This window comes from Anarrhichthys ocellatus, unplaced genomic scaffold, assembly GCF_004355925.1.
Source record: "Anarrhichthys ocellatus isolate YVR2014 unplaced genomic scaffold, GSC_Weel_1.0 scaffold2, whole genome shotgun sequence".
Taxonomy (NCBI): Eukaryota; Metazoa; Chordata; class Actinopteri; order Perciformes; family Anarhichadidae; genus Anarrhichthys; species Anarrhichthys ocellatus.
The window spans coordinates 6,698,962-6,716,353 of record NW_022280032.1 but is presented as its reverse complement, the minus strand read 5'-3'; the positions used below and the strand labels follow the sequence as shown (position 1 = coordinate 6,716,353).

The 17,392-nt window shown below is 41.7% G+C and overlaps 3 protein-coding genes across 7 annotated transcripts; 1 reads left to right on the top strand and 2 right to left on the bottom strand.

Moving 5' to 3' along the window:
• The first annotated feature begins 566 nt into the window (after positions 1-566).
• tnnt2d (troponin T2d, cardiac) lies at positions 567-3,735 on the top strand. Its single transcript, XM_031857264.1, has 12 exons — positions 567-1,011; positions 1,125-1,135; positions 1,227-1,244; positions 1,344-1,365; positions 1,450-1,507; positions 1,613-1,729; positions 1,808-1,885; positions 1,971-2,081; positions 2,208-2,320; positions 2,453-2,543; positions 2,988-3,025; positions 3,690-3,735. The coding sequence occupies exons 1-12, from the start codon at positions 902-904 to the stop codon at positions 3,733-3,735; spliced, it is 813 nt and encodes a 270-aa protein (XP_031713124.1). The 5' UTR covers positions 567-901.
• A 132-nt stretch (positions 3,736-3,867) lies between these two features.
• On the bottom strand, positions 3,868-13,830 carry dnm1l (dynamin 1-like). 4 transcript variants are annotated; one of them, XM_031858856.1, is made up of 20 exons: positions 13,614-13,830; positions 12,015-12,159; positions 11,401-11,430; positions 10,671-10,717; positions 10,108-10,179; positions 9,876-9,962; positions 9,591-9,753; positions 9,189-9,309; positions 8,568-8,699; positions 8,131-8,337; positions 7,898-8,018; positions 7,650-7,805; positions 7,405-7,494; positions 7,225-7,317; positions 6,948-7,001; positions 6,693-6,764; positions 5,690-5,866; positions 5,265-5,374; positions 4,984-5,143; positions 3,868-4,614 (listed from the first exon to the last, which is right to left on the bottom strand). In XM_031858856.1, the coding sequence occupies exons 1-20, from the start codon at positions 13,713-13,715 to the stop codon at positions 4,558-4,560; spliced, it is 2,196 nt and encodes a 731-aa protein (XP_031714716.1). In that variant the 5' UTR covers positions 13,716-13,830; the 3' UTR covers positions 3,868-4,557. The 4 variants fall into 4 exon arrangements, with proteins under 4 accessions (XP_031714716.1, XP_031714735.1, XP_031714726.1 ...); XM_031858875.1 differs by lacking the exon at positions 6,693-6,764; XM_031858866.1 differs by lacking the exon at positions 11,401-11,430.
• A 335-nt stretch (positions 13,831-14,165) lies between these two features.
• On the bottom strand, positions 14,166-16,869 carry dnajb9a (DnaJ heat shock protein family (Hsp40) member B9a). 2 transcript variants are annotated; one of them, XM_031866690.1, is made up of 3 exons: positions 16,763-16,869; positions 16,181-16,411; positions 14,166-15,936 (listed from the first exon to the last, which is right to left on the bottom strand). In XM_031866690.1, exons 1-3 carry the CDS (start codon positions 16,842-16,844, stop codon positions 15,500-15,502), a joined length of 750 nt encoding a protein of 249 aa, XP_031722550.1. In that variant the 5' UTR covers positions 16,845-16,869; the 3' UTR covers positions 14,166-15,499. The 2 variants fall into 2 exon arrangements, with proteins under 2 accessions (XP_031722550.1, XP_031722558.1); XM_031866698.1 differs by having other exon boundaries at positions 16,695-16,852.
• Positions 16,870-17,392: the final 523 nt, after the last annotated feature.

Sequence of the window (17,392 nt, the reverse complement as noted above, 5' to 3'; positions counted from 1 at the left end):
TGTGTGTGTGTGTGTGTCAGAGCCCCAAAATCCAGCTGTCTAACAATAGACTGACCAGCCATAGGGTGCTGCAGTCACATGAGTTTGAAGGACTGGACTATGTATTCTTGATGCTCAACCTGTTTGTGAACCTCAAGGAGTTGAAGTGTGTCCCTCGTCTCTGAGCTCCCTCTGTCTGAGTTACAGGTAAGGTCTGTTATGTCAGAGCTGCTACTTTAAATCAAAGCCTCGTTCAGTCATAAATCTTCAACTTAATGGCTTTCTAACAACTATGAGGCGGAGATATGATCTTAAAGTCACATTTACTAAATGTGACTGAACTGCATGAGATTACGTGCTTTTTACTGGTGGTTCTGCTAAAAACATAAATGACCCGATAGAAAATAAAATAAATATCTGTAGAATAGTGGAGTGTTTCTATTTTATGCTACTTTATAGTATTCACCACATTTTAGGGGAAAATTTCCTTTTTATTTCACTAAACACCAACCGCTCTGTCACAGGATTGATTAAATATTTGTAGAGTAGTAACCCGAGTTGGAAGAAACAAAGTACATTCACTTGAATACTGTACTTGAGTACAAATGTTTATAAAACAGTAATTAGATCTACAGCAGCATCTAAACTACAACATTGAAATACTGTTTATATTATCTTGCAACATTTTTTATTCTTCAGTATATTTTGATGTAAAAAACTTAGTGTTAGTTAATTTAAGTATTTGTTTTGAATGCACAACCTTTACTTGTACTAGTGTAGAGTATTTTATCGTGGCATCGCTACTATTGCTCAAGTACAAGATCAGAATACTTTTTTCCACCACTGCCAAAGTGACCACAGATATTTGGGTCAGTGTGAACCGTGTGAACTCTTGCCATCTTGTGCTCTGCTATGTTGTTTAATGATCGGAAATATTTGTCAGTCTAAAAATAGTCTAATAGGGACACATTTTGCAGAGCTCATCCATAACAAAATGTCTGACACGGAAGAAGTCGCGGAGGAGGAAGTTCAGTATGTACTTTTATATTTTCATATTGTGATTAAAAAAAACATCACTGTTCATATTGTCTGACAAGTTATTCATGATTTTGTTATTCTCATTCTTTGTGTCATTACTTCTGAAGGGAGCAAGAAGGTAAGAACGATGCACTCGTCCATGTTTTTATGTACTTTACCTCATTTCATTTCCAATCATGTCACTAATCATTTATGGTCCTGATCATCAGCGCAAGAAGAGGCCACAGGTGAGAAAACGGCAATATTTTTCCTTTTTTCAGCTTGTTAATGACCTCTTCTTACTCAATCTGTTCTAAATGTCTCCTATTTCCTTTTCTTCGTCCCAGATGAGTCAAAGCCCAAGCCAAAGTAAGTGTCTTAGCTCTCTTTGGCTTAGCAGTTAAAACCAAACTCAAGGCAGATCATACAGTAATAAACTGTTCACTTCCACAGGTTCATGCCAAATATTGTTCCCCCAAAGATCCCTGATGGTGATAAAGTGGATTTTGATGTGAGTCAACCTTATTAAAAGCCTCCCTCTGGATAGAAACATTCGGATCAGATTTGACAAACACACGCATCCTTACTTCCCCGATTTCTTTTTTTCTGATGGCAGGACATCCACAGGAAGCGTCAGGACAAGGATCTGTCTGAGCTGCAGTCTCTGATCGAGGCTCACTTCATCCAGAGGAAGAAGGAGGAGGAAGATCTCCTCTCCCTTGTTAACAGAATTGTGAGTGCGTCAGTCAAAGAGGAATTATTGTGTTTCCGTTTGGTCCAAATCACCACAACAGTGTGTTTCATCCTATAGGAGAAACGTCGTGCTGAGAGAGCAGAGCAGCAGAGGGTCCGGGCAGAGAAAGAGAAGGAGAGGCAGGCCAGACTTGCAGTATGATCATGCGTTAACTCATTCATCATATCAGACAACGTTATCAGTTTCTACCACTAAATAGTTGACCTGTTGCTGCATACAGGACGAAAAAGAGCGCAAGGAGATGGAGGAGCATCGTAAGAAGCACGACGACGAATTCAAGAAGAAGAAGGCCCTCTCAAACATGACCCAGCAGTACAGCGCTGGACAAAAGGTCATTCAACTCCCAATCGCCATAAAAAAAAAAAAGAAGAAAAAAAGATGGATACCAAAAACTACATCTACATTTTTGTTGCATTCAGATTGACTAATGTGTCTGTGTGCGTTCTGACCAACACAGACTGATAACAGAAGAGGAGCAAAGAAACAAACCGAGAGGGAGAAGAAGAAGATGATCCTGGCTGACCGCAAGAAGGCTCTGAACGTTGATCATCTGAGCGAGGATAAACTCAAGTAGGTCAAAGCTGTGCACCGTGTCTCAAACCATGAATCCTGACATTAATAGGATTTTGATGATTCAAATGTTTGGTACCACTGGATATAAGATCGATACTCTCAATGTGACCTGTGGCTATTTGTGTTTAGGGAGAAGGCCAGCGAGCTGTGGCAGTGGCTGATGGGGCTGGAGGCTGAGAAGTTTGATCTCGGGGACAAACTCAAAAGACAGAAGTACGATGTAAGTCATCCAAAACACCACAAAACAGTGGAAATAATTGATTTGGTGATGAGGTCCTCTATCTCTATGAGAAACAAGAGGAAGATCTCGTCAAACGTGGCACCTGGGACAGATGTGGATGTTGAGTTTTTGAAAAAAATGTGGGCTGAGATTGGCTTCAGACCATATAAAGGATAAGCAGTTACAGATATTAGATGGATGGATTTTAGAAATTACGTCTGGAGAAACCATTTCTGCTATAAATCGTCCGCCTCCTCAACTGCATCCTTCTTTAATTTGTCACCTGACTCAAGTGGCAAAAGCCTTGCAGGTGCATGAAGTTAGATATTACAGGTGAAAGGTGTTGGGTCAACAGAGGGCATTGCAGACAACCTCTGCTGGATTTATCTGGTATCATATGTGCATACTTTAAAAACACAGAGTAAGATTTATGTGTTTTTGCAGATTAACCAGCTTCTTGCTCGAGTCCAGGTTCACCAGAGGTAAGAACACGAACCCCATCTTCAAAATGTGCTACTTTCTTCCATTTTATACACACCATACCAGGTCACATTTCCCCCATCGTTGACATGGAAAGATCAAAGATCTTAGAGTACGATCACAGTCATTTGAATGCGCACGCACGCACGCACGCACGCACGCACGCACACACGCGCGCACGCACACACGCACACACACACACCCCATTTATTCTCTCCACCCATCTCAAACACAAGCATTGAATTATGAACATCCTGGCAACACTTTGTTCAAATGGTCATGTTTTACGTTGCACCTGGCAGGCTCTGGCGATCTAATTGAAATGCAAAAACTTGATTGCATACTGTGATACTGTACATATCTGAGCATGAACAGGACTCTTTCAAAACTGTAAAGGAAATAAACTTTAATTTATTTGCAATGTCATTAAACTTTCAAGCTTCGCTGAAATACATTTATTTAGCAGTTTTCGAACACTGTTAGAACAGCGGTCTGAGGCGGAGAACATGCCCGTGTTTACTATCAATACTGTACAAAATACACCCCGTTCACTGTTTGTGTGTTTTGATTTGCCGAGTGCAGAAAGTGAATGACTTCCACGTGTCCTAAACCCAATGATTGTGGTGCTTTTGCATTTGGCGTTTATCTCTCCCTGCATCCTTTCAGCGCCAAAGGACGTGGAAAGGGCAAGATGGGCGGCCGGCTGAGGTAAAGGAGCAGCCAGACGGGGACGAGGCAGACTTCAACACCAGTGATTGGCCCCATTATCCGTGTATTCATTGTTGTGTTGGGTTACATGTCAAATATCATAACAATAAATAAGTCATTACATCCACTCCGCTGCCTCTTTTCAAACAATGCAGATTTATCTGTGCAATGAAGTCCAGCATACAGTACCATAACATATTCATACAAAGACTCCAGCAGCCAGAACCCTCATTCAATGGACTTAAAACCTCTACAAGTGTGATTAGATCTAGTTGAACATGTAAACAAAAGGGACAAATGTGGGTGTGATGTAGAATAGTTTCATATCTGCATATAAACACAAATGGTTTTAACAGTAAAACATCTACATGAAGTGCATTTCTTTGGAAACAATCAGCTGTAGACGCATTATTTTGTCAACATCTAATAAAATAGACATAAAGAGAACGTCTACATGTTGCAGCATGAGTTTTGTCATTTCCAGCTTTAATTCAAATTTAATTTAAGAGCAGAGATTCCTCAGCAAGGCTCCACATAGTGCTGATGCACAACATTATCTACTAATTGTTTTAATTACATGAGAAAAATATAATAACTAGGACAGCAGCACGCGTGTGTGATGCTGATGGAGAGGAGCCGATATGTACGGCCCTTCATTAAATCCAAGTCCTTACTGTACATTAAAACTATGTTCCGATATACACATATCAACACCAGTGCATTTTCAACTTGTTCGTCTCTGCAGTCAGAGGAGCTTGGGAGTCACAGCAGGAGCTTTTGGATGGTCCATGAGGGATGAACGGAGCCTGCTGAAGAGAGGCCGCCCTCACCACAGATGGGTTTCTCTGATCTCTGCGATCACCTGGCTGGCTTTCTGCAACGCCTGGACACACAAATTTAAAAACTCTATTATTCCTAAACCCTCAGCCGAAGCCTTTTGGATACATATAGGGCTACGCTCTTTCTACATCAACTAGTTCTTACACTGGCGGGTGAATTAAAAAAAAATAATAGATTGCAGCCCTTGATAGCACCACAAATTGTCCATCACTGTCCGCCCCGTCTCAAGGTCCGATTCACAAAAGACATTGAAAGATATTTGCTTGATTCATCGAACCCAAACTGATGAAGCCTCAAATAAGCTTGACACCTGACAGAGATGCCTGACCAAAGCTTTGCTGAGCAGTGAGCATACGATGGATACAGGATCCTGTTTTGGGCGTTCCATTGTGACAGTTGATGAAGCCGTTACCTTGAGCATGTCAGCGGCCTCCATGCGTCTCTGAGCCATGTCCTCGGACTCTGTCAGCAGGTCGTCCAGCAGGCCCGCCTTGTATAACTGACCCACCAGCTCACTCTGCAGGCAGTCCTTCACATGGTTCACCAGGAAGTGCATCACCGCCTTCGGTACACTGAGGCCAAACAACAACCGAGGGTGAAAGGACAGTAGAGCACATAAGAGCGGCGCAATGATGCCAAGTTTTCAAAATGTTAGTATGGTGGGTGAAAAAAAACCCCTGATTGCACGAGTACCTGTCCTGGATGTTTTTCCGTACAATAAGGAAGTATGACTTGATGAGTCTCTCGATGACCTCGCAGTCCCTCTGCTCTCGAGCAGACAACCTTCTGGACACTGGTACCGGCTGACAATGAAGAAGTATTAAGAACACATTTTAAGAACATTATTTTTGACTGCAAAAAGGATTTCAGTTAGACTTTAATGCATTAAGCAGAACGTGACCAGGAAAAAGCAATAGAGACCAAAAGATGAATAGGTTGTTTTTACATTCCAAGGTGTGTTTGCCTACAGTAGAAACTCTCTTTGATCTCCATATGACATACTGTATATTACCGTAGAGCAGTAACTACAATACAAAAGTGAACATGCTTTAAATGGTTGAAATCAACAGTGCCATGTTTTGAAGTGGTTACAATGTCCACAAATGCAGAGAACCCACCACATCGAGCAGGTTGACAGCGTGGCCCCTTTGTGGGCTTGCAGGGAGCGGGTGCTGCAGCATGGCTCTGTCACCAGCTGGTCCGTCCTCTCCCTTCTTCAACATGCCCCTCCAGTTCCCCGTCCCGCCGTCCGTCTGCTCGCCGACGTTGCCGCTCTGAGAGCCACCTGCTGCAGCCTAATGGGGGAGTAGAGAGAGACGGGGATAAATCCTGCAGATGCTCCGGCAATTACAAGGGCTGGAAGTGTATCATGCGTATGTATTTATAATATATATAGATACACTGTATAAAGTAAATGTTAATTTCCAGAACAGTTTCAAATAGTAGCATGCCACAGGCCTTCTTTGATTTCACTGCAAAGAAGTTCATGAAGAGTATTGTTCATTCTTCTCACTTAGTACGAGAGAAAAGTAAGACTGTTGGAAAAGACGGCATAAATGACAGAAGCCAGGTTTGAGTTGGATGATATGAAAACATATACCATGATATAACAAATGTTAAAATACTGTTTCCTCAGCAGTAGCAGGGAACATTACAAATCAATAAGTAAAACTACTTTATGGCAATATTGGATTTACAGGACTTTGTTATTAGCCAGAGGGAGACTTCTGGTTGTTTCACAAAGTTGTTTTTCCAATAGAATTGAGAAAGATTGCTCTCACTGTAGAAGTACAATATGTTTTTCCATATCGCCCACTCATACCAAGAAAAAAACAGCACATGCAAATGATTATGACTATGTATTAATAAGCAATATTGTATTAGTTGCGAGCAATCAGCATGCAGCAGAATGGGTTAGACACATAGTTATAGTAATCCCACTGCATTATCAGGACACCAAAGGCCCAACCACCTGCTACAACATGGTTTGAGGGAATTTAGAGGAGTACAGGACTTTCAAATGGGGTCTGATCATGGTGGAGATAAGGACGACAGCCGGGGCATGGTGGTTGGGGGGAAGCAGAGTTTTGTGTGGGCAGGCAGGGAGCGAACGGGTCACACCTTGGCGGTCTCGCCCTCGAGGGCAAGAGGCTCGGTGGGAGAGAGAGACTGACCACCTGGGCCTTTAAGGGACTAGAGAAAGACAACATCAAGCAGAACAGAGGGGAGCTGCAGGCAGAGGTGTGAGGAACTTTACATCATGTGAAGTCGGTTGATTCTTCAGTGAAACTGGACTGAATCTTTATGTGCAATAGTGGTCGGAAAAGCCGGTGACAAGAAACAGAAAGACATGAAAATCATGGGGACCGACTGTACCTTGTCTCTGGGCACAGCAGAGGGCAGGTCTCTCATTCGGTTGCGTCTCTGCTCCTAAGAAAGGGAAGGAAAATACAACTCTAGAGGGAATGGAGAAACTATTTTCATGTCTCAATCATAAAGCTGTGTGTATTTTTATTACTTTTGATAACGCAAACGTTAAGCTCTCTTTGGGAAAACTTTTCCTCTAGTAGTGCTTTTTAAAAAAACAATAGACGCTTTAAGGACTAGAAGACACATTATTTTATAGATGCATTATGTGAAGTTAGCGTCTTACCTCTATGTTATTGTTCATGAGGCCACAGGCATCGGCAAAGTCCGGGTGCTTGGTGTTGATATAGGCCAGCTCAATGGCAACCAGGTTGTGAACCTGTAAAAAAGAATAAGCTTGATGAATCAGCACTAGGATGTCCGTAAACTTCCCTTAAAGTGGTATTCACTGTGAGCAGGTGCTGACCATTTCATTGGTGACTGGGAGCCTCTTTCTGAGTAACGAGGTGACCACTTCTACGATGGCATCATGGAGCTTTGGAAACCTCAGCAGCTCCTGCAGAGATGTCATACTTAGTGTTTGTTCACATTTAATAGGCTACTAGAACAGTGGCGTGGTCAGTCCAGAGCGTGAAAACATGTAATTCTACTTTTGTGGAGTTCCTCTGTGCTTTGGTTTGTATTGTGTATATGCGAGACTGTGTTTCTCACCTGTGTGCTGTAGTTGCTGCAGTGCTGGATAATCCTCTGCATCTCCTCGTGAACCAGCTCCACGCAGCGCAGACTGGGATCCTCCAGGCGCTTCACCTGCCGCTTCACCAGCAACTCAAACGAAACCTCGGGCACGAACAAAGCAGGCCTCGGGCCCTGTCGAATACAATGAAGCTGTAAGTCTTCCAAAAGGTGCCATTTAAAAAGAAAACACGGATTACAAGTTAAACCAGGAAGCAGAAACCCACCGTCGCATTTCTGATTGCTGTGAGCACATCGATGGTCGTCAGACCGCCCAGAGGATCTACCGACTCCAATGTGCGACCAAACGTTTCATGAAATATATAACAGATCCTCGCTCCACCACATCTGAAAAAAAGGAGACGAAACTACTTAACTCGAGACCTCAGGATAGCATTGATGCTAGCACCCCTTAGTGGTTTATGGAAGCACATGCAGTTATGAGCGTTGTGTAACTCACAGCTCAGTTGTCTCTATGTACTTGGCCGTGCCCTCTATGGTGTGGCAGTACTCTGCAGCAAACTTGGTGATGAGCTGCAGCAGCGTGGAGCTCTTGTCGTCGACGGGCTCGCCGTAACCATTGAGTAACGACTGGTACTGAGATGCCAGCACGTTGATCCTCGTCTTCAGCTCAGGAAGACAGTCTCTGATGTGGTGCATGAGTAACCTTTGACGAGAAGAAAGAAATCAGTTTACGCTCAGATCTGGGAATTAAGAGGGAGATTAGTTGTCGACTACAACAGTACGGCATCAGAACGGAAGATTTAGAAGTCAGAGAGGGAGTAACCATTAAACGTAAAAGGTCGATAATGACTCACACATTTCATTTGTTAAATTAATTTTAAAAAAATGTAGATCTAAAAAAATCTAAGTAATAGATGAATTCCAGCTCCATACCTGTTCAATGTTCTGGCCAGATGTTTGGTTCCATTTCTGTTTGCAAGCGAGGGGTACTTCTTCTGTAGGAAGGCGTATTCATCACGGGCGGCATCTGCCACCAACTTCTTCTGATTGATATCTAACTGACTCCTAAGAAAATACACGCAGAATATGGCTTTTTGAGTACGACCACCACACATGTGACTATAGTTGAGCATTATTGACACAAAAGGAAAGACATTATCAGACATTATTCAATTTTTCCACATGGTCATGAGATATGAAAATCTGAATGTTGGGAATAAATTGAATAGGATAGGGAATAGAAAATAGTCAGTTCACTAGCAGAGAAGACCCAGACGCAACAAAGTAAACAGGAATGAAATGCAGAATAAAGAGTGAGGATCTCCAGATTATTAGTGATCCTTCACAGCTCTTTTCTACCTTCAGGTAGGCTGTGTACTAAATGTATTTTATTTAATCATGTTTGTTGGTACTGTGTCCCTCACATTTATCCTCTGCCTTGTATTGTTTTTATCACTTTGTGGTAAAACCATAAACACTTTTCAACAACATGGACTATAAAGTTTGTTTCCTTCCTCCCCTCCTAACTAACGAGGCACAAAAGTGCAGTGCTACCTGTTAACGACTCCAATAATGCCCAGTTTGACAGGAATGACCCTGCCCATCAATACATCCATGGCATCTGTGCCAGCATCCATCAGATCCAGCTTGGTCACCACTGCTAGCGTCCTCCTGCCTGAAGACAAAGACATCATAGACACCACTGAAGCAGGAAACGCAGAGAGCCATGACAATAAAAGTATGGGCATATGCTGATGACACATTAAAAGTAAAAAAGCAGATGTTAAGTCAATTTTCTTTAGAACGCCCAATTTCACAAATACGCCTCGAGGGGCTTTACAATCTGTACAGCATGCGAAAGCCTCGTCCTTAGACCCTGAAGTATAAAAAACCGAAGAAACGTCAAGAAGAGCAACAGAAGAAAGTGAAGAATGAATCAACAAGAAAGCCATTTACCATCAGGGTCAAACTCTCGGGCTACTTTAAGGGCCTCTGATGTTGCCATGTCTGTATTGGCAGCAGTCACAGCCAGGATGATGGAGTTGGGGTTGGAGATGTACTTGAAGATCAAATCTTTGATCTGGAGCTCTATATCTTTGGGCTGGTCTCCCACCGGCACCTGATTTAACAAAGACACACACATTGGACTTCAAACCCTGACATTCATCTGCAGGATCATCTTGAGTTCATAGATACTCGAAGGTTTGGACATGGAGAGGAAAAAAGGGAAACCTATCTCACCTTTGTAATGCCAGGCAGATCCACCAACGTGAGGTTCACAACGTGTGGTGAGAAGATTTTCAGGTGAATGGGTTCATCACTTATACCCTGGGAAAAAAACATAGGTCACTCTCGACAGGCTGATAGTGCTTCAGAGGTTGAGTCAAAATCTTTAGTTGATGATATTTACAAATCATCCATTGCTATAGTTTCTTGTTTTAACGTTCCCTCTTAATGGGCGTAATTAGCATACCTTGTTATTGCCTGAAATTCTTTCAGTTTCTGCTTCAACTTCTTGCCTGATCTCCTCGAAGTCTGTGTAGATCTGGAAGAGCAATTTAAAAATACTTCAATATGTTAGCAGCAACAACAGCAACAACAACAACAACGAGCTACAAAAAATAAAATAAAATAAATAAATAAATAAAAAGAATAGGACATGATGTGGTTCGTTTCCAAAGAGACTTCCTGTTTATAGTCATGAGGCTATCGGCACATCATGAGGGCTTCTTTGTTCAAACACAATGAACCATGTGGAGCTAAAGAGACACACTTCAACCATAAGCCACACAAACAGCTACCGAGAGGGGGTGTGCCTGACCTCATTACAGATGTCGCTGTTTTAAACATACCACAAAACCACAGAATGTCTTTATGTTGCTAATCCATAAATGTTAGTGAATCAACACAGGATGCTGAACCAGACACGGTTCATTGAATATTCAGATGTTTCTATACACAAGACAACAGACTCCATTTAGAGAATATTGTTTTCTGGCAGACACGAGTGAGAGGACAGGAGTGAGACAACTCTACCTTGCTTTTGGTGTGGAGAAATTTGCCCCATTCCTCTCCGTCGATGCCTGCAGGAATACAAAGTTGAGGACAGATGTTTCAGTTACTGATGTGACGATGTGGCCTTGAGATCACTGCTACTATTATTACTAGTGCTATGTCTCATGGGATGATTTTTTTTGTAGGCAAACATGGGATGGAAAAAACTCCTCACAGCAAAACTCCACAGAGGAAGAGTTCAAAAACAGAAGAGTGAAAAAAGGACAGTGGTTTTCACACAAAAGTCATGGAAGCAAATAAAAGCCTAAAGCAATAAAAAAAAAAAAAGCATGAGCATTTGGGGAAGCAAGGACCTAGAGTCTTTTAAAAAACAGCAATTATCTCAGCTGCAATAACCAACATTGCAACAAAAAGAAGGAAACGACATTACATAGGTGGAGTCTGTTAGTCTTCTTAGAGTAAGTTGGTATTCACGACATCGTAGGTGGACTTTTAAAATGTAAAACTAAGCACAAAAGTATTATTTTTGACAGGAATCTGCAAATGTTTCTTCATCCAACTTCAACTGACAGAGACCATCCTAATTCGAGGGGACGACTTGAGCGGAATAAAGTGAAGCCACGTGGTTTGGCAGCTTTGTGAAAAAAAAGCTACACAAATGCAAGGCAGGATGGGGCAAGATGGGCAGGAGAGACGGGGGAGGTTATGTACTATACAAACACAATAAGGCAAAGAACAAGGAGAAGGAGACCTCTGTAAAGGCGTCCATTTTTCTTGGATTCTGTGGTTAAAGAGAGACGACAGGAGACAAAAGAGTTAGCCTGGCTATCTGCAGCTCCTCTATTAAACTGCAGCAACGCAGAGTCGCTCTGTGGCCGTTCTCAGAGGACCGTATTAAATAGATGCAGGAACTTGGCACATTTTCCCCACTGTTGTTTTCACTGAGAGGTGGATGGTATCAGTGCTCATTTAAACTGCTGTTCCTTTCACAATATAAAAACATCCCATCGTGGAGTAATTAATTACAACTGCACCGTAGAAGAGAAGTCTCCTGACATTGGATAAAGTGTCTGTTAAAGATCTCTCCTACATTTAACCCTTATAAACTGTTATGCTCTTGGCCAGTGAAAGAGAAGCTCCGTCCGCTTCCTGTCTGAATAATGCTCCAACTGCGACATCCCCATACATTCACCTGACTAAATAATGTGGAAGAAGTACACCAACTAGTCCGCTTAATGCAGCATTTCCATATTTCATTGTTTGTTTTAAAATATCATTAACTTGATTTAAGTATAGTTTGCAGAAGAAGATAAATATGCAACGACTCCACAGGTACAGAGATAACAGAGGTGACATCGGTGTTACCATTCTCTTCACTGGTTTTCCTGCAGTCCTCTGAATCGATGTGCACGAGCTGCAGGATAAGAGGTCGGCGTGTGACGATGCCAGTGCCACGCGGCAGAATGTCCCTGCCAACCAGGCTCTCTAAAACAGAACTCTTCCCACTGCTCTGTAGACAAAAACAACATCATAAAAAAACATTATAGGGGAGACTGAAGTATAACCGACTCGTTGAAGAGAGAAACCAGTTTTGACTGCATTTTGACCACAAGCGCAAAAGTCTAATTTAGTTCTGGGCCCCACAAAGGTTCCTGCTCTCCGAGTATTACCTTCAGATGGCTCAGGAAGTATTGGGGTGAAGTTGGCAGTGCTGAATGTCACTCACTGATCGAACACAAACCTTGTAGCATCTTCAACTTTAACTGTACAGTTTTCATTAACACAAGCACGAGGTGTGACTTTATTCTAATGAGATCTGCTTAACTGAAATACCTCGACTAGCTCACTCGGCTAGCAGATTACGCTTTATTGGACTGGTCCCGATTAGCTCAGTAGGAGGTGAAGGCTACGAATGTTACATTAGGTTTACTCCTACAGAGTAAACCTAACTACTCTGTAGGAGTAAACCTAATGTTTTGGACCGACATAGGCACTACGTACGCCTATTAATAGATCTGACAGGAATAACCAGTATTTGGCATATGGTCTGAGATACAGCTGTCCTTAAATAAAGGTATTTGCAGATCTGGGCCTTTGTGGAGCCCAGGAAAGGTCAAACTTAAACCAACCTCTGGCTTGTCTCACTGTAACACCATCAGATGCCAAAATGTCTGAGACAGCCACATCCTATTAGCTGACCAGTGAAAGAAAATGGTTAAGACAAAACTTCTGCCACTTCAAACCAATTAGGCTTTAACGTGTCCACAGGGTGGTTGGGTGGACAGAGAGAAACGGTGTTAAAGAAAGGTGTTGATTCAACTTCATGGTCATCAGTGGTTCGAAGTGTTGTTGAATTGGATATAATATAATATATATAGATTATATAATATAAGATAAGAGGATATTCTATATGTCATTCATGGTAACGTTATATGGAAACCTTCAACAAAACTGATAATTGTAAGCTTCATACACGTAGGACTCGTTGCAGGGATTACAAGTTATTTACTTAACCAGCATTATAGCTAGCTAGGTGTTAGCTAACAAACTGGAAACAGAGAGTAGATGTTAGTGTGAATGGTGCGATAAAATGCGATTATGTTCAATCGATAAGTAATCTAATATAGTTTAAATAAAGAATATGATTTTACTTTCAGGATAGTGATCTAAGGGCTATGTGGATACGTGCTCGTTCACCAACTGTCAGCTAAAAACATTGCTAGCTGCGTTAGGTATATAACTAGGTGAGATCACATGTAGCTAACGCTAATTTAGCAACTCAGTCAATTAGCTTAGATTTATAAAAGGCAAAGCTTATGTAAGACCAGTCTACCCAGTTCTGTGTAGCACACCTGCGTGAAACTGACAAAATAAGTCAGGTTTACATTCCAGGAGAAGCTAAAACAATAAGTTGTCGCAGGCTAACTAACTCGCTAGCCTTGAAAGCAAAGTGACGTTCCTCACCTGAGTGCCCACAACAACTATCTGCGGCAGTTGAATGATGTCCGCTCCGACCGTGTTGAACACATCCTGCAGTTTGTTTATGACAGGTATGAGGGCCTCCATGAGCTCAAAGACTGATCACCGACCTGTCAAAACAAACAGACAACTTTCTTCACCCTGCCGCACAGCGCCACAAAGTCATTCAATGTCTCTCTGGGCTAATGCTAACTGCCGTCTCTTTGGCTCTACAAAGCTAAGTGCGCACACAGTTTGCCCAGATTTTAATCACGGGAGTTGGAGTTCACCAGAGTCTCGCTCAACACTGCCGTGATCGTGGGAGTTGACTTCTGCGGAACTACATTTCCTGCCGGTGACGTCATAATCGTGTTCAACCAATGAAAATAAAGTTATTTTTTCCTCTACGCAACCAACGTGTGTAACAAACTATTTATAAACGTGGGATTCCTTTATAGGTTGAAGACAATATGTATGCACTAATTTGACTTAATGCTAAAAAAATGTTTTTTCTTACACATAACATAAAAATAATAAGTAAAGAGAAGGAAACTCAGCTTGGTCTCTTCTTTTTATATCTCGAAACACATTTTATACAAAATTGAAAGTGCCATTGAATATTTACAACACTATCAGAATAGGAAATAAATATTGCACACTAAAATGTAAAAGGAGAATGTCACTGTAACAGATATGGAAAAATAAACCCATAAAAGAGAATGTTCTGGGAGCTTCGTCTTCTAGTCAACACTGAGGTAAATCAAACATTGATGCTTGTATGCTCTTATACAGCATTGTAGTAATGCAGTATTCTTACACTTAATGTTAATTAAAAAATGCAGTATTTTACACCCTTGCACGCTCAGTCAAAAAACAATAAATCTTGTGACTAGTACAATTAGAAGTTATGAAAGCTGTAGTAAGTTCAGTAGTCAGCTTACAGCTAAATTGGTCCTTTGCAAGTTTTGATGCGCCAATCAAAAGTTCTTAAATAACTATATTTGAGACTTTCTGGCTACATTTCAAGCATTGTAATAGTAAATTCAGATTAAATTCTCCACATCTAGAAAATATTAGAAAAGGTGTGATTCAGAAATGGTTGTGACTTCTTTGTATTAAAGATGGCGTCAACCCAGATGTCATTTGTCACGACAAAGTGCATAAAATACCACAAACAACAAGAAATACAGGACATTATGGGCCTCACACTTGTGTTAATTGAAAGGCTAGGGAGTCACAAGCATTTCTCTACTTTACAATTGCCTGATGGAGATGTAACAACACATTTTTCCATTATATGACATTCAAAAAAGCATGACTGGCAATGTAAAGCACATACATATTTCAACAAGATGTAGCATTAGCACAAACAAGCCAACATGCGGAGGGTTGCAGACGTTTGTTGACATTGCTCCCCATTTGACAACCATAAGCAAAACTCCACCGGTTGCTATTGTTTCCACCTTCAGTCGTGTTTTGAGACCTACAATGGCAAAACCGTAACAAAAGAAAGTAAAACAAACTGAACAAAACAGCAGGGTGGAAGTAGTGAACTAGTGGTCAACTGACACATGGGTATCCCTGTGCCAAATTTAGTGTGCTTGTTTTATTTTCCCAAAATAATACAGACAAAATACTTCCTGTCAGCTTATTTCAACAAGTGAAAACCTACTACAATCATGTTCAAGTCCACAAGCACACACAGAGAATAGTTTGAAAAAACAATGTAAATTCAGACCTAAGCTAAGTAAACCGAGTGTCGCTGCTCAAATCATTCTGTGCCCGACTGTCAGATATCAACGTCACTGCTCAAATTTCACAGCATTTGAGCCAAGTGGCTTGTTACCCAATACAACAGTAATGTTGAGTCAGAAGTCATGTTATATTGCATCTTAAGATGCGGTACAGTCTGTGTATGTGGTTACCATATTTCCTCTGCGCTGCGTCACTGTTCTACAGTGTTGCTTTGATGCACCATGGAACCTGTTGTCAGTCTGTTTGGCGTGTCTATCAAAGGTAAACATTCTCTCTATGTCGTCATACATGTCATCAAAGACACCTGCTCCAAAACCCCTTTGAAAGTGTCTCTTGTGTCTGCCGTTGGTCTCCTTGTGGGACCTGGAGTGTTCATTGAAGTGTCTCTGGTGACGAGCATGCCTGTTCTGGCTGGAGCTGTCGAAGTCTTTGAAAATGTCATTAAAGTTGAAGCTGAAAGGCTGATGGGCACCCTGTCGATGTCTGCCTGGCGTCTCCCCACTGAAGTACGCAGAGGTGTCACCAAACTGGTCATATTCTCTTCTTTTGGTTTCATCTGATAAAGTTTCATAAGCTGCAAAAAAAAGAAAGACAAAATTCAGTCAAGGTCTCATTATTTTTACAAAGTCATGGATTTAGCGACAATAATATGTGGTAAAGTGCAAGCTCAGCTATATTTATCCTCCAGAATTCTTGAATTGAAATCAAGACAGGCTAAACAATACTCGGACACAATGTTGCATTAGAAATAAGAATATTATTCCAGTATGTTTGGAAACAATGTATCTTTTTGACATGACAAAGAAAGATTAGTGTACCTTCAGCAATTTCTCTGAACCTCACTTCAGCGTCCGGGTTCTTGTTCTTATCTGGGTGATGCTTCATTGCGAGCTTGTGGAAAGCTTTTTTAATCTGTCTCTCAGTAGCATCCCTAGGCACTCCCAGGATATCATAATAGTCCTTCTTGGCGAGGATCAGCTCTGCTATCACGAGGATGCACACTGCAAACGTTACAGCAGAATGGACGGTGGCCATGGCTCTGATGTCCCCTGTATTGAAGAGAGAGAGAAAATAAAGTTAAATGTGTTGCATGCAATGAAGCAAAGGAGAGAACAAGGCACTTTAGTGAATAGCTAGCTCATTTAGCTAGTTAGCCTAACTAAATGACGTCACCATTTTAACTTCTGCAACAAAAAAATATATGCTTCCCAAAAAAGACAGATTAGCACCACCTGATATCTTATATAAGTAAGTATTAACGTTATATTTGACTGTTTCACTCCTGGCTTCGCTACCAGGTGACGTTATTCTCCTTCTACGTAACGCTCTTACCTTGTTGTGTGGCACGAGAGCAGCTTAAAGTGGATTTTATTGCAGTTCTGCCAATCTCCACCATTTACCTGACGCAAAACATGATGGTGTTTCGTTGTTTCCTCTCGGTGATTGTTGTGATCGAGAGGCAGCGGTCAGAAGCTGCATCATGGTACCCACACCGACCAATGCTTCCACATCTTCTTCGATCCTTCACTGAATCAGAGTAACTAGACGTTAACAGGTAGCGTTGTTGCTCTACTGCCCCCTGCCGGCCAATGCCGGTACTGTCCCCCTTCAACTGTCCGATAGTGACCTTGATGCTGTTGTTGTGAGTGTTTACAGCAGTTATGTACTGTTTTAAATGGATAGTATTACTAACTGCTACTACTACCAACTACGTCTGAACATTGTACTATACATACTGTGATATAATAGAGTTTTGAGGCATATTTAAACACCACATAATATTGTAACACATGTCACCACGTTTCCAAAGGTCTGCGTAGCGCTCAATTTGGTCATATGCGTATCCCGCGTGATACATAAAAGAGTGGGGTGCTCCATTTTTATTATTTGATGCTGACTCCACCCTCCCCATGGCCTACCCGGGAGACGCCCGGCGTACTCTCAGAAATTGAACCTCTGCTACAGTCAACTGCGGGGAGAACGTCCTCAACCAATCAACACACTCCATTTAAGGGGCCGACTAACAGGCA

Excerpts from the sequence above, each read along its gene's own strand:
- tnnt2d (XM_031857264.1), top strand. The coding sequence starts at position 902 with ATGATCGGAAATATTTGTCAGTCTAAAAATAGTCTAATAGGGACACAT. Across the intron at positions 1,366-1,449 it reads GAGTCAAAGCCCAAGCCAAA|GTTCATGCCAAATATTGTTC; the intron begins GTAAGTGTCTTA and ends TCACTTCCACAG. Across the intron at positions 1,730-1,807 it reads TCTCCCTTGTTAACAGAATT|GAGAAACGTCGTGCTGAGAG; the intron begins GTGAGTGCGTCA and ends TTCATCCTATAG.
- dnajb9a (XM_031866690.1), bottom strand. The coding sequence starts at position 16,844 with ATGATGCAGCTTCTGACCGCTGCCTCTCGATCACAACAATCACCGAGA. Across the intron at positions 16,412-16,762 it reads ACCATCATGTTTTGCGTCAG|GGGACATCAGAGCCATGGCC; the intron begins GTAAATGGTGGA and ends TCTTCAATACAG. Across the intron at positions 15,937-16,180 it reads GTTCAGAGAAATTGCTGAAG|CTTATGAAACTTTATCAGAT; the intron begins GTACACTAATCT and ends TTTTTTTTGCAG.
- dnm1l (XM_031858856.1), bottom strand. The coding sequence starts at position 13,715 with ATGGAGGCCCTCATACCTGTCATAAACAAACTGCAGGATGTGTTCAAC. Across the intron at positions 10,718-11,400 it reads AAATGGACGCCTTTACAGAG|GCATCGACGGAGAGGAATGG; the intron begins GTCTCCTTCTCC and ends GTATTCCTGCAG. Across the intron at positions 7,002-7,224 it reads TCATGAACAATAACATAGAG|GAGCAGAGACGCAACCGAAT; the intron begins GTAAGACGCTAA and ends TCCCTTTCTTAG.